The sequence below is a fragment of the Callithrix jacchus genome, chromosome 22, assembly GCF_049354715.1.
Source record: "Callithrix jacchus isolate 240 chromosome 22, calJac240_pri, whole genome shotgun sequence".
Classification (NCBI taxonomy): domain Eukaryota; kingdom Metazoa; phylum Chordata; class Mammalia; order Primates; family Cebidae; genus Callithrix; species Callithrix jacchus.
This window is the reverse complement of record NC_133523.1, coordinates 44,835,926-44,852,168: the sequence shown is the minus strand read 5'-3', so window position 1 is coordinate 44,852,168 and position 16,243 is coordinate 44,835,926. Positions and strand designations below refer to the sequence as shown.

General features: G+C 41.7%; 1 protein-coding gene across 3 annotated transcripts; it reads right to left on the bottom strand.

The window, feature by feature from the left end:
- Positions 1–75: 75 nt before the first annotated feature.
- On the bottom strand, positions 76–16,197 carry LOC100410078 (SIGLEC family-like protein 1). 3 transcript variants are annotated; one of them, XM_017968214.5, is made up of 5 exons: positions 15,948–16,197; positions 5,882–6,004; positions 4,112–4,217; positions 1,883–2,039; positions 76–835 (listed from the first exon to the last, which is right to left on the bottom strand). In XM_017968214.5, the coding sequence occupies exons 2-5, from the start codon at positions 5,904–5,906 to the stop codon at positions 809–811; spliced, it is 315 nt and encodes a 104-aa protein (XP_017823703.1). In that variant the 5' UTR covers positions 5,907–6,004; positions 15,948–16,197; the 3' UTR covers positions 76–808. The 3 variants fall into 3 exon arrangements, with proteins under 3 accessions (XP_017823703.1, XP_035142639.1, XP_054106187.1); XM_035286748.3 differs by having other exon boundaries at positions 16,157–16,197; XM_054250212.2 differs by lacking the exon at positions 15,948–16,197 and adding an exon at positions 12,362–12,553.
- Between the last annotated feature and the right edge of the window lie 46 nt (positions 16,198–16,243).

The following is a 16,243-nucleotide window of genomic DNA, read 5'->3' as shown; positions in this document are numbered from 1 at the left end:
TATATATCTGGTCACTCCACTTGATTGTTTCAAACCTTACAGCAGCTTATAATCAATTAAATCATTTGACAAACATTCTTGAGATCTTATTGTATTTTAGGTATCATTCTAGGCGCTGCTGATAAAAGTGGAAAGCAAGGCAGACAAAATCCCTGTTCTCTTAGAACTTACATTCTAAGGGAGTCAGGATAAGGTCCTATGAGATAAAGCTCCAAAGCTCCAATGAATCTTGGCGTTCAGGGCCCGTTGTCATGTTTTTTCTCATCTGCATCTCTGAACACTGCTTTTCAGCCACTCTCCATCCAGATATGGGTCATGTGATGTTCAAGGGTGGGGGAACGAAAGATCATGCCCAAAGATATACAGCCACCAAGTGCTGAAGTTGGGATTCTATCCAGATATGATGGATTCAAAGCCTGGTGCTTTTGCAGGTGTACCTCAGGTACTGGGCACACAGGAGGGGCTTAAAAGCAACTCGCTGATGGACTTGATTTATACTGCCACATGTATTTTTCCTTCTTTTGACACCTTCCCAGGGTGGAGCAGATTTCTTCTGGTTTAGCCAAACAAGAAATTATAAAGTTTGCCTTCAGAGGTTCTAAGACTAGGTCTAAGAGTAACCCCCTATTCGATGGAGAATGAGTGTGAGGGATATGTGGGAACCGAGAGGGCTTTGTGAGCCGAGGAGAGTCCAGGGGGATCCGGGTTTATTATAGCCTCCATGGTTTCTGTGGGCTCTATACATTTTGCAGGCTTTTGTAACTCCAGGGATAATGGTGACTCCAGGTCTGATGCACATTCCACAGGCTTAGCTGGCTCGTTTATCTTGCTTTTCCTGAAAGCGAGATGCAAAATAGGACAAAGAAAGAAGAATGTGGGAACGGGTCTGGAAATGAGGTATCCAAATCTTTAAAAGACACCCCTTGTGCACAGAATTAAGGCAACATGGAGTGAGCACTGGCTTAGGCCTTCTTCGCAACCCCATGGTTGGAGCCTGCAACTGGTCTTCTCCTTCTGGTCCTTCTTGGCTCATCCTCAGTACCAATAACACTGACTATTCCTCACACTCCTCGGGGAATCCTGCCTGACTTCCTCCTGCAGGTTTGGTCCCTCCCTCTCCTGCCCCACCAAAACTCCCTGGCTCAGCATTCCCTACTTGTGAAGGTGCCTTCTCCACCAGTCTGATTGCTTTCTGAGGACAAGGCCTAGGTTTGACCCATTTCTGAGACCCCAGCACAAAGATTAGGAGATATTGCAGGAAATATTGGTGAAATTTAACAGATGATTTACCCACAGAAGGACATTAACTGTTCATGCAGGGTGTTAGGAGGGCAGCAGGGCAATTCTGATTCTGGATAATCATAAATGGTAAATAACAGTGAGGCCTAGCAACCTTGGGCACTGTATCTTTCAAGCCCTGCTGAGGATGTGGGGTACAGGGTGAACGAAGGCGTAACCTGGGCTTGGTCTGATCTCTAACCACTTCAGGCTGACTTGGGCCTGTGGCATCTACACCAAGCTGACTGCAGCTGGCCGTACACTCAGAGACCAAATCCTTTGGTTTCCACTCCGATGCTACAACTGCTATTAGGATTTTCCCCAACTGCTTTTTCAGTGGGGATTCAATGTATCCGCGTGTGTGTGTGTGTGTGTGTGTGTGTGTGTAAATTGATTTTAATTGCTCTTTAAATTGTTTCTCTTAACTTTCATTCTACTCCTCTCTGGGCCTTTGCTTCCTATTTATAAAATGATCTGAAGGCACACTCTGGCATTAGGTGTCCTGCAGGACTGAGGATGATAACACCTTCAAAACACTGCTCCTTTCCCTGTGGATCTTATCAGTATTCCAGTAGACTAGGTACCAGACACAGTGGATACTCACCAATATCCGGCTTTCAGAAAATGTGGCGACTGTGGGTTTTCCCGGTTCCTCAGGCTTCAGAGACGTCTTGAGTTCTTGGCTTGCTCTGACTTTAGAGCTCTTTTTCGCTTTGATTGCTGCAGTTTTCTTCACCTGCTTCTTTCTGATATGTTTCACTCTAAGAAAATAAGCTTTGGATTGGTTCTGGCTTTCCATCTCCCTGAATCCCCAAATGGGCTCTATCTTGACCGGAACTACTGGTTTAGCGCCTCAACAACAGTACCAGCTTGCTGTATGACCCAGGGCAAGTGACACATCCTCTCTGGGAATTAGTTTCACACCTTGAATAATGGGGATACCCTGCTTATTAAGCTGTGGGGCTCAGATGAGGTCAGCTATGAAAGGGCCTTGCAACTGGTGGAGAGATTATTACTGGTCTTTAAGTCCAGTTGATTATACTTTGAAAATAGCTCCTCGGTTTGCCCTGCCACCTCACTCTTCATCTTTCTCTCCCCATAGCTGGCCATTCCCAAGTCCCACCTCTCTGGCTGCCCCTCATGATTTGCCCCAGATCAGGCCTGCTATTTCCTGCTTAGTCCCCTGCACCAGCTTTCTGCCTGACCTCTGACCTCTGGCTCTCTCTCTAATCTGTGTCCCACCCCAAGCTCAAGCTTTCCTCCACAGTTTAGCAGTCTTTCATGGCTCCCAACTGGGGATTCAGTCCAAGCTTTCTGGACAGGCACGCCTGCACGACTCTCTGGCCTGACTTCCTGCAACTCAGCCCTTCTCACTCCAGGATTCTAGCTAATAAATGCAGCTAAGTTTTAATACTCTGTGAACCAGCACCAAGGATGTCTTTCTACCTCATTTTTAGCCATTACCCACACTCTCAGTGCACCTGACATTACACAAAGACACTGGAAATGCCTCAAGTATGCCCCTGGGCTTCTGCATACAAAGGGTGGGTATCCCTTATCTGAAATGCTTAGGACCAGAAGTGTTTTAGATTTCTATTTTTTTAAATTTTGGAATATTTGTTTATACATAATGATATATCTTGGGTATATCATAAGTGGTAAATAACAAAAGTATAAAATAAAACAAAAACAAAAACAAAATTCATTTATGTTTCATATATACCTTCTACACATGGCCTAAAAGTGATTTTATCCACTATTGAAGATTATTTTATGAATGAAATAAAGTATATGTAGATTGAACCATCACATGAGGTTACCTGTGGCATTATGTTGGTGCCTCAGAAACTTTCACATTTTGGAGTATTTTTGATTTTTGGATTAGAGATACTCAACCTATATTTTATACACACATGCACACACACACACACACACATATATACATATACACATATGCACAATTTTACTATACTTTAAGTTCTGGGGTACATGTGCAGAATGTGCTGGTTTGTTACATAGTTATACACATGCCATGGTGGTTTGCTGCGTCAATCAACCCATCATCTACATTAGATATATCTCCTAATGCTATTCCTCCCCTAAATCCCCACCCCCCAGCAGGCCCCAGTATGTGATGTTCCCCTTCCTGTGTCCATGTATTTTCATTGTTCAACTCCTACTTATAAGAACATGCAGTGTTTGGTTTTCTCTTCTTGTGTTAGTTTGCTGAGAATGATGGTTTCTAGCTTCAACAATGTCCCTGCAAAGGACATGAAGGCATCCTTTCTATGGCTGTATAGTATTCCATGGTGTATATGTGCCACATTTTCTTTATCCAGTCTATTGATGGGCATTTGGGTTGGTTCCAAGTCTTTGCTATTGTGAACAGTGCTGCAATAAACATACATGTGCATGTGCCTTTATAATAGAATGATTTATAATCCCTCGGGTATATACCCAGTAATGAAATTAACCTATACTATTAATACTTTCCACCAAGCTAGTGGCAAGCTAGTCCCTGCAGGCCCACCACAGACAGCACCCCAGGGACTTATTGCTGCCTTCTCCAGGGCTGCCAAGCCCCTCCTTGGCTTTCTCCTTTACAAAATGTACTGGAAGTGTCTGTTTTATGATGTAGTTTTATGGCTCTGTCGATACAGAGCCATCGTCCTGATGGCCCTGGATTGTGGTGACTGTGTTTGGTGCCTCTTTCCTTCTTTAGACTCTAAGCTCCTTGAGGGGAGGGGTCCTGTCTTTGCTCTCTCTGAGCCAGGGCTGCAGCCAGGGCCTGTGGGTAGTAGGCTCGCAAGTGAATTTTAACCCTAGTACTCACATGAGAGGGAGGAGGCAGAGGAAGAGCAGCGCAATTACGATTCCTGCATAGATAGCACTCTGGATCAGCCCTTTCATGAAGGCCTGGGAAGTCAAAGAACTCTTTCCTGGAAGCAGAGAGCAAGTGAGAAGTGTGGCATTGGACCAAAACTCTGCTCCATTCTCTAGCCCCGGTGCCTGTCCCCATCCCCCTTATTGTCCTCACCCAGTCACCGAGCCCCCTCCACCCTCACTTGACATCAGTAGGATGCTCAAAGCGTGGGTTCCGTTTTGGTTCTTCCCCTCACAGAGAAGTCTCATGCCGATTTCCGGCTCTTCGGTTAGACTGATGGTACTGTTAGCCCAGGGACCAAGCATGGTGGAAGTCACTTGGAGGCTGCCATCTATGCCATCCACACCCACAGGGACTCCTCCCATCCACCACTGCACAGAGGGTGTGGGGATCCCATGGAAGGAACAGCTGCACTGCAGTGTCTTCTCCAAGGAGCAAGAGGAGTTGAGCAGCCTCGTAGATACAGTGGGGAGGAAGAGTCAGGAGTCAGCAAGGATTCCTGGCTTCCCTCCTCCAGTTTCTCCAGGATGCAGCCTTCTCTTTATTTGCTATTTACAAGGAGCTTCAGAAGGACTTTCTGGAAGCCCACAGGATTCAGGCGTCACAGACAAGTTCCCCTCTATCCTCTCTCCTCATTTGGCCTGAACCTGATCGCTAGACCTTCTTGAGGGGTGGCAAGTAAATTTTCTGAGGATCTACATTGTCTGTGATCCCTCACCTACTCGGCAAGACTAGATGTCCAAGCCAGAGCTCCTACTCTGCTTCTCTTCTTCCCACCCCCAACTTTCCCCTTAGGCTCTGTGATCAATTTCTCCATCCATCACTTACAGTCTGGATGCTGCTGGGCAAGTCACTTCCCTTATCGTTGCTGTTTCCTAGCCTGGAAAATCAGGATGTTTGCTGAACCTCTCATATTATCTTTGCTATAAGAATGAATGCCCTAAGATTTGTAGTGCACCCAGCTCAGTGCCTAGTGAAGTATTGGCCATTCAGTAAACAGAACACCTTTCTCAATTTCCTTCTTCCCGGTCCCAAGTGGCCTTTGATGGAAGATTAAATGGAAGCCAAGAATACTATGGCGTCTTCTCATAAGAATGTTGGAAACAGCCTTGCTCTATACAGAAGAGATAGGACATGTTGGACATTTGATGAACATCAAGGATTAGGAAGGACATTCATCACTGTTTCCAATAATGAGGAATCCGTCTTCAGCTTTACATGCGCTTTTTCATTGAGGTTTGAGGTTACTGGAAGAAAGGGATAATTTTCCACTAACCAGTAGCTCTTGATCTTGGTCTCTTCACCCAGGTCACTTGGGGGTGCTGTTGAGGAATGTGCGGGAACCCTGATGCACAGCCCCTTCTATGGCTGTCCTCTGAGCCTATCTTTTCCATCTGGCAAAGTGTGCCCATGGAAACGCTGAGAGACTTACCTTCAGGGCTTCCAGTAATGTCTGAAACAGCTATTAGTGCTCTCATGCCTTCATAGCACCTGCACTCTCAATCCCTCTCTCCTTTGCCCAATTTGCTATTTGCTTCAGACACCCCAGCCCCGTCAAGATCTGGCACGCAGAAGATGTCTAATTCACATTGGTTATTTGGTACTTACGCCTGTATGTTCTCCTTCTCCATGCCTCCATAGCCCATCCTCTGCCCCATCAACACCCAGGCCGTGGAGCCTTGGCTCCCGAACACACCTCCAACGCTGCCTCCTACTTACCCAGCCGTAGCAGTGGAAGCATCATTTGCAGCAGCAGCAGTTCTCGGGAACAGTAGAGGCTCTTTACTGTGCTGGCTTTGACATCAGAACCGTATTGCTCAGAAGGAGCGAGGTGATGGGTAACTGAAAGAGGATGTGGGGATAGGGAGAGAAGAAAGTATTCTTAGCCAAGGCAGGGGCTTCTGTCTCTGGTCATCGTGAAGACCTGTTCACCTGGAGAAGCAGGAATTATGTGGGATGAGATGCTCATGAGCATGGAGGGACAGGGAGGCAACTAAGATTTTCTGTGAAGCCCTAGTGTCATGTCTCCTCTAGTCTTTGTTTCGTTCTTATGCTGTTGCCCAGACTAGAGTGCAATGGCTTGATCTTGGCTCACTGCAATCTCTATCTCCCAGGTTCAAGTGACTCTTCTGTCTTGGCCTACTGAGTAGCTGGAATTACATGTATGCACCACCATGGCCAACTAATTTTTCTATTTTTAGTAGAGATGGAGTTTCACCATGTTGGCCTGGCTGGTCTCAAACACCTGACCCACCTTGGCCTCCTAAAGTGCTGAGATTACAGGCATGAGCCACCATGCCCAGTTTGTTTTTGTTTTTTGAGACAGGGTCTTTCTCTCTTTATCTCTCTCTCACTCTCTCTCTCCCTCTCTTTCTCTGTCACCCAGTCTGGAGTGCACTGGTGTGATCACTTAAGATAGAAAAGTGTTGACATCCTCTCAGGAAAAATATGATAATGTTTAGTTTGGTGAGAAGTACAAAACAACATCTTCCCCCCAAAGTATAATTGTTTTGCCATAAATTTGAAATGAATGCTGAAAGTAATATTATATAGCATGGCACAATGTTCCCTTTTATATTCCATGCAGATATTTATTTAATAAATTTGTTCTCAGTAAACTGCTATTAAAAAAATAGATAGTGTGAGATCCTGTCTCAAAAAAAATGGCCAATTCCACTTCCTACTGAATATTGTGACTTAACAATCCATAGTAATTCCAGCCTGGGCAACATGAACACAAACACTATTGGGGTGTGGTGGTATGCACCTTTAGTCCCAGCTACTTGAAAGATTAAGGTGGGAGGATCACTTGAGGTGGGGAGGTTGAGGCTGCAGTGAGCCGTGATCGCACCACTCCACTGTAGCTTGGGCAACAGAGTAAGACTCTATCACAAAATAATTTTAAGTAAATAAATAAAATACATACATACATAGTAATTCAAGAGTATGATATTGACATGGGGATCAATAAAAATATCAATGAGACAGGCTATCTGGTTGAGAAAAATACCTATACAGACATGGTCACTTGATTTAGGATAAATATGGCACTGAAAAGCAGTTGTGAAAGGACTGTCTTTTGAATAAATTGTGTCAGAATAACTGGTTAGCCATACAGCAAAAAAAGAAGACCCCTACCTCATGCCATACATAAAAATAACTTCTAGGGACAATGGGAAAGTCTTTAAACTTTTTTCTAGAACAGTGCTGTGTTAAGAAATGTAAGCTATAAATTTGGACTACATGTATTATTTTAAATTTTCTAGTAGCCACTTTAAAAAGGAAGACATGGTTAAAATTAAGTTTAATGATGTTTCATTTAACCTAGTGAAAGAAACCTAGGTTACTCACTAGGTTTTTTATACTGAACCTAACTCAATATTTCAACATGCAATCAACAGAAAATTAGTAAGATTTGTACATTCTTTACAAAGTCTTCAAAATCTTATATATATTTTACACTTACAGCACATTTCAATTCAGACTAGCCACAATATAAGGGCTCAATAGCCATGTGTAGTTAGTAGCAACCAGCTTGGTGAGTGAAATTCTTGAATACAACATAGGAGACTATCCTGGTAAGTTCTACGTAGGCAAAGACTTCTTTAAAAGGACCAAAAAGCACTAGCTATGAGGAAATATGGATAAATGGACTTCATTAGAATTAATTTCTGCATCAAAAGATACCATTAAGAGAGGATAAATGCAAGCTACAGGTCTGGAGAAGATACTTGCAACACATACAACATGCTTGCATCCAGAACAACAACAACAAAAAATGATCTTACAAGTCAACAAAAAGGCAGACAAATAGTAGACCTGAATAAAAAAGTCTGGAGCAGGGGCATCACAAAAGATTATGGCCAGGAAACAATTTGAATGATGCTCAAACTTACTAGTCATCAGAGGAAGCAAATTAGAACCATAATGAGATACCACTACACACTCACATAGATAGACTAGATAGAAAGATTTCTAATGCCACGTGTGTAGAGGAAATAAAATTACAGGAACTCAAGCTACTAATGGGAACAAAGGTTGGTATAATTATTTTTTTTAAAAATGTTTGACATTTTCTACTTAATTTGAACATGTGAATCCTATGCTCTGGCAATTTTACTCTCAGGTATATGCCCAACAGAAATTTATGAACTATGTACTAAAAGAAATGTGCAAGAATATTATTCATATTAACACTATTTCATAGACATCTCAACACTCAAAATGAGCAGTGAAATGGTTAAATAATTATCATATATTCATAAATGGAACTATATAGCAAACAAAATGAATGAATGAATTATAGCAACCACATGAATGAATTCCATATTGAATGAAAGAAGGCAGACACAAAATAATATGTTATAATTTCATTTGGAAATACTTTATACTTCAAGATGAGGAAAAGTAATAAATGATGTTAGAAATCAGGGTAGGGTAGTTGTTAGCAAGGATAAAGAGGATAATGAATGGTGTAGTACATGAGTGGCATGTTTGGATGTTGTTAATGTTCTATTTCTTGACCTCAATGGTGGTTACACTGGTTTGCTCCCTTTATGATAATTTGAGTTGTATACTTATGAACTCTATTAATACTTCTCTGTATAAAATTGTACTTTGATTTAAAAGCTTGTTTGAAAATAAAGACAGAAAAACAAACAGAAAGGATACCGAAGGGAATATAGAACAGTTGAGACAAATAGCAATCAGGTACCTAGATGTTAGATTTAAACTGTACATCAGTGCACTAAATATAAATGGCTTAAATTATCTGGTAATGGATCTAAGATCATCATATTGGAAAAAAGAAGCAAAGCCAAACTATGCTGTTTACAAGAGACACAAGCAAAGCAAAAGTGTAAATGACAATTAAACCAAAGAATGAAAACTATATACAAAGCAAATACCAACCACAGAACAAGTAGACATACCTACATTAACATCCCATAAAGTAGACTTCAAGCAAAAGGTACTACCAAAGGTAGCCTGGCATATCTCCTAATGAGAAGATGACATTAACAGGAATAAAGTATATATTTAAAATTTGTGTTTGCCTACTAACATAGTCCAAAAATATATAAACCAAAAATCAACAAAAATAAAAAGAGAAACAGACATCCACAATAGTAGTTTGACATTTTAATCACTGTTCTCTCAGGAACTGATAGGACAAACTATTGGGATATATAAAGATTTTAACAACATGGTCAGCAAATTTGACCAAAAATCTATAGAGAATCCTGCAGTCAATAACTGCAAAATACAATTTCTTTATAAGGCCACAGAAAACATTTACAGAAATTGGCCATAGCTGGATCATAAGACATTTAAATCTTAACAAAATTTCCGTGAAAATATTTAAAATATCATTAATAACCAGGGAAATGCCTGTTAAAACCATGGGATACCAGTACATATCCAGCTGAATATTTTAAAAGACTGACAATATATCAAGTCTTGGTGAGAATGTGGTACTCAACTTTCACACACTATTGGTGGAAATATAAATCAGGGCAGCAAAGTTATTTATCAAAGTAGAAGACACATATTACTCTACGACCCTCAATTCCACTCCCAGATACATACTTTATTGAAATGTTTGTGCATATGTACACAGAAAGCAAAGCAAAAATGTTTACAGTGATATTATTTTAAAATAGTTGCAAAGTTAAACAATCCAAATGCCAGTAAACATAGGATTTTAAAACATGAGATACTACACAGCAACCAAAACCTGTGAGCTAATGCTAGATGCAACAACATGGACCACTAAAAATAAAAGATTGAATGAACAAAGCCAGACACAAATGAGTAATAATGTATGGTTGCATTTATTTAAAATGTGAAAAAGACTGGGCAAAATCAAGTGTTTATGAATACATGCACAAGTAGTAAAAATCCTTTAAAAGTTGCCAAGAAATTTCCAGCATAAAAATTGCCGTGGGGAGGAAGGAGGTCTGCTTCTCTTCTTATTTATAGGGGTATGAACAACTCTTTTGAGATACTGGCTATAGTGAATTCCATAAGGCTGTACCCTATATAGGCATCCTTCTAATAGTCCAGTTTTTCATTGCCCATCTGCCTGCCCATATGGCCAGGCCATTGGCCACTGCCCATGAATTGGTAAAAACCCAAACATAGAGGCAATTCAGCCGACCTTCGTCAATCTGAGTGTCAGTCTTCCAAACAGGATGTTGTTAATTCACTTTGGAATTGCCATCCATAAATCAAACAGCTCTTAGTTGGTCAATCCAGCTATTAATAGACATCGTCATCCAAGTAATAGGATCTCGCAGCTCTTCAGTAGGGAAAAAGAGGCTACCTGTTCATAACTATAACGAATACCTCCTTGCATTTCCTTGGTAGCATTTTCCTGTAAAAACAATTTCCATTTTATTACAAGACTCTTTTGGGCATGGCCTTCGTTGCTGCAGTGTTTTCCCAACATTACAAACACATCATGAGTATTTCAGGTGTCAGGATTATTCTGTCCTTCAATGACGGGGCCGACTCAAAGCCCGATACGCAGCTAGTTGCCTCTCAAATGGAAATTCTCTGGCAAAAAAATCCCAGCATTCACCACTGGGTGGTGCTCACTGGCCTTAGCTCCAGTCTGCCTAAAGAAACCGAACATTAAGTTTCTAACGTTTTGTCCACCAGATATCCTGTACTGTTTCAAATTAACAATTAATGTGGGCTTGGGCAATCTTATTGGTTCCTATTTAGCATATTCAACAGATATTGGTTGAAGGGAAGATTTACATGCCTTCTGTTTTATAATAGTAGATAGAGGAGTTCTTCCCTAGTTGGACATAATATCCTTCCTCATAATACATTTATGTAAATACATTCACATAATACATTTACACAACATCTGTCCAAACAGTCCAGTTTTCATCCGAAGTTTCACCTGAATCTCATCAGCTTTGGCAGTCCTATGTTTTTACAATCTAACTATAGACACTATTCGAATTTCACCAACCTTTTCGGAATTGCAGTGTTCAGGGCTCCCACGAGTCCCAAAAATGTCTCTTAACCATCCCCTTTTTTTTGCCAATAATGTGCATATGACTTTGGGTCCTCAGTTGGAGGCCAGGCCGAGCAACCCAGGCCCTTTTGTCATTTATCTTGATTAGATCACATGTTCGTCCACTCAGGAGATATGAAGTCAGATTTCTCATTGTCATGTTTGCCTTCTGGCTTTTAAAATTCCTCCAAACTAGGGCAAATAGAGCAGACTTGACTGGGGCCCTTCGACATTGGGGGACCAGTCTGGGTTCCCACTAGTCCACCTAATTTCTAACAGTGCTCCATTGAGACCTTTGTTTTGACTTCCTCAGTGTCCGCTTAACTCATCTCATTTCCTGATAACTGTTTAAAGATTTCCACCCTCTTGGAAATGTTCATCTTTTCTCACTCTCTGGTGAATTACTCTAATTTTCTTTGCCATCTGTCATTTCAGCCTAACTTTTCCCTTTAGCAGCAGCCCTGAGGCTAGCAGCTGTAGCTCAGGCTGGCCAGAGCCCAAGATTGGCCCAGCATCAGGATCTGCCTCAGTCACTTTCATTTTAGTGATTACAGATGAGAATAGCAGAAGGATTGTCTATTTAGTTTGTTTCCTTATGCATCCAGTGGGTCAACTCCTTGGGGGTTGCATCCATTTTATTGAAAAAACAATGGTAACTTTTACCTCTGATAACTGTTTGCATTTCTATACCCATGGGTGACCTCAGGACAATCCAGGAATCAAAGGCTCATCATCTTGATTTCACATCCTTCCTCTTCTCAAACCATATGTTTCAGCGAGTCATAGTTGTTTTAATGAATCCCATTTCTGATAAAACTGAAAAGTTAGGAAATAGTCCAGAAGATGCCCTCATTTCTGACACCAACTGAAGATTTCAAGGATCCCTGATTATCCTCATTTCTCAAATCATTTGTAGGTTTTGAACCCCAAGACTACCCTTAGGCTTGGTATTCACTAGAAGTACTCACGGAATTCCCTGAAAGCTGTTATACTCTTGATTACTGTTAACTACAACTAAAGGACAGAAATTAAAATCAGCCAAGGGAAGACACACAGGGCAGAGACAAAGCTTCCAGTTACCCTCTCCCTATGGAGTCATGGACAGCATAACTTAATTTTCTTAGTAATAATGTGTGACAATATGCATAGTACTGTCAACTACAGAAGCTCACCCAACCCTTGTGTCCAGTGTTTTTATTGGGCCTCCATCATGTAACATGGTTGACTTCCCTCAAGGCGGATCTTAGTATCCAGCCCCTCCTGAAGTTGAGCTGATACCACCTGATTCAAAGCCCCTATTCCAAATCATGTTGTTAGACTATCTGGTATGGTCTGCTTCCACTCTAAATCACATTGTTAACATTAACTGGTGTGGCCAGCCGTCACCCTAAATCACATTTTTAGAATATTCAGTGTGATGCAAGGTCCCTGAGCAAACAAAGACATCCCTATCAGGTATGACATTCTAAGAGCTAGAGAGTGTCGTTCAGAAGCCAGGGGCAAAGGCCAGACCTCTCTTCAGGCAAGGTTAAATTCCTTACTCCATAGAATGAAATGTCAAATTCAAAACAGCAGTTATCTCTATGTTTGAGAGTGGGAGATGTGTTCAGAAAAGGGAGTATACCAGGGGTAGTGGTTAGTTTTTTGTTTGTTTTCTTCCTCCCTCCCTCCCTCCCTCCCTCCTTTCTTTCCTCTCTCTCTCCTTCTCTCCTTCTTTCTTTTCCTTCCTTCCCTCCCTCCCTCCCTCCTTTCTTTCCTCTCTCTCTCCTTCTCTCCTTCTTTCTTTTCCTTCCTTCCCTCCCTCCCTCTCACCTTTCTTCCCTCCTTCCTTCCCTCCCTCCCTCCCTCCCTCTCACCTTCCTTCCCTCCTTCCCTCCCTCCCTCCCTCCTTCCCTCCTTCCCTCCTTCCTTCCTTGTCTTTCTGTCTGTCTGTCTGTCTTTCTTTGACAGGGTCTTACTCTGTCACCCAAGCTGGATGGAGTGCAACAGAGCATTCACAGTTCACTGCACCCTAGACCTCCCAGGCTCAAGCAATCTTCCCACTTCAGCCTCCCAGGTAGCTGGGACTACAGGCATACACCTCCATGCCTAACTTTTTAATTTATGTAGAGATGGGATCTTGCTATGTTGCCCAGGCTGGTCTCAAACTCCTAGGCTTGAGCAATCCTGCCACCTGGGGTTTACAAAATGCTGGGATTACAGGTGTGAGCTACTGTGCCCAGCCAGTGTTTTCAATATTATGCTGGTGGTGGGTATACGCTCATTATATCATGTTTATACCTTTCTATATGTCTGAAATATTTCACAATATTTAAATGAAAACTGCATCATTTGTCATTTATGTAAAAGCTTTATGTATATGTATTTTATATAAATATATACCTACATATTCATATATAATTTAAAAGATCTAGAATGATGTATAACTTGATACCAGTGCTTACCTATGGTTAGACCAGTGGTAGAGATGAGAGGAATAGAATTTTCAGTTTTTTAAATTCCAGCTTTATTGAAGGTACAACCGACAAATAGAAATTGTATATACTTAAGGTGTACAACATGGTGTTTTGATGTATGTACTCACTGTGATTACCACAATCCAGTGAATTAACATAACCATCACTTCAGTTACCATTTTTTTTTGTGGTGAGAACATTTAATATCTATTGTCATAAAATGTCAAGTATATAATCCATTATTATTTGCTATAGTTACCATGGTGTACCTTAAGCCTCTGGAACTTATTCATCCTGCCCAACTGAAACTTTGTATCCCTTGACCAATATCTCATTTCCCTTAGCCCTCAGCCCTGGCAACCACCCTTCTATACTTTGCTTTCATACATTTGACTCTTTTAGATTCTACATGTAAGTGAGATGATGTAGTATTTGTCTTTCTGTGTCTGACTTGTTTTACATAGCAAGCATAATGTCTTTCAGGTTTATTTACATTGTTGCCAATGGCAAGATGTCCTTTTTTAAGGATGAATAACTTCCACTGTGTGTGTGTACAATAAATCCTCACTTAACATTATCATTAGGTTCTTGGAAACTGCTACTTTAAGTGAAATGATGTATAATGAAACCAATTTTGCCGTATATGAGAACATGTGAACTCTACACGGATAGTGGTCCTGGCTAGGAAATTCTTTTTTTCTCTTATAATTAGACAATTTTGAACAAAATGACAATATTTGAATGGTGTGTGTGTTTGTGTGTATACATACATAATATTTTCTTTACTCATCCATTAATGGACACTTAGTTGATTCCACATCTTGGCTATTGTGAATAATGCTGCAGTGGACACAGGAGTGCAGATATCTCTTCAAAATACTGAGTTCGTTTCTGTGGGATATATACCTAGAAGTAGGATTGCTGAATCATATGGTAGTTCTATTTTTAATTTTTTAAGGATACTCCATACTATTTTCCATAATGATTATAGCAATTTACATTTCCACCAACAGTGTACAAGGCTTACTTTTCCCCACATCCTCACCAACACTTATCTTTTGCCTTGTTGATAACAGCCATCTAACAGGTTTAAGGTGACATCTGTGGTTTTCATTTGCTTTTCTCTGATGATTAGTGATGTCAGGCATTTTTTCATATACCTGTTGGCCATTTTGGTATATCTTCTTTAATGAAATGCCTATTCAGGTCCTTGCCCATTTTTTAATTGGGTTATTTGCGTTTTTTTTTTTTTTTTTTTTTGCTACTGAATTGAGAACCTTATATATTTTGGATATGAGCCCCTTATTAGAGGGATGCTTTGCAAATATTTTCTCCCATTCTGTAGGTTGTCGCTTCACTTTGTTGATTGTTTCCTTTGCTGCGCACAAACTTTAGTTTGATGTAATCTCATATGTCAATTTCAGTTTAGTTGCCTGTGTTTTTGAAGTCATATCCAAAAAATTATTTCACAAACCAATAATTTTTGTTGTGTATTATATCGGAATATACAGACGTTTCCCCATGTTATCTTTTAGTAGTTTTACAATCTCAGGTCTTATAATTAAGTCTTTTTTTTTCTTGAGACACTCTGCTGCCCAGGCTGGAGTGTAGTAGCGTGATCTCGGCTCACTGCAACCTCCATCTCCCAGGTTCAAGCGACTCTCATGCCTCCGCCTCCCAAGTAGCTGGGATTACAGGAACCTACCACCATGCCTGGCTAATTTTTGTATTTCTAGTAGAAACGGCGTTTCACCATATTGGCCAGGCTGGTCTCAAACTCCTGACCTCAAGTGATCCCCCTGCTTCGGCCTCCCAAAATGCTGGGATTACCGACGGGAGCCACTGCACCCGGCCTATTTTCTTTGCCCGTCACGTCTCTCAATTTTCCTTCTGTCTCTTGTTCCAAATGGCTCCAGCATATTCCCTGTCCTCAGCACACTTCGGTCTGTGTATTTCCTTAGCCGGGTATGTGGGATGCAAAGATGTTGAGCTTTCTAAGGGAAGCGCTGACTTAGGAATGACTGACCTGTTTATGCTAAGGAAAAAAACTGCTTTTCGAGGGAAAGCCAGGACGACTAACAATGAAACAGATTGACACATGGGATAACTGTGTGATCACTGACTGAGTGCTTTGCAGGGGTTGTAACTTACGAGAAACCGACTTAGCGGGAGCCTAATTTACCAATGAACAGGGCAGGGGCTACGAAGGGAGTGGATTCTCTGATGAACTGTTTCCAAGGGGATTCACCGTCGACTCATAAGGGCACCGACCTGCTCGTGAACCGACGGGCCACTTGCTTACCTTATTGGTAGACAGGTGACGCCCCGGTTGCCCTCAGGCTGACCAGGTGACTGATGTGGCGGAGGCCGAGGAACCCGGCCCCGGCTCCTGGCAAACTCCCTGACTATGCTTACTCTCGCCGTCTGACGGATCCAAATTTGGCCTCTGCCCGACCAAAGGGCTTGCAGGGGCCTCCCTGACCCGAGAGCCGCCCTGGTGGCCTGACTGACCTGTGGCTGCCCCACGGCCCAAGGATCCGCTGACTGCCTCTAACCGGAAGCCAAGTTAGTGCAGTTTCAATGAAGGAACCCAGCAAC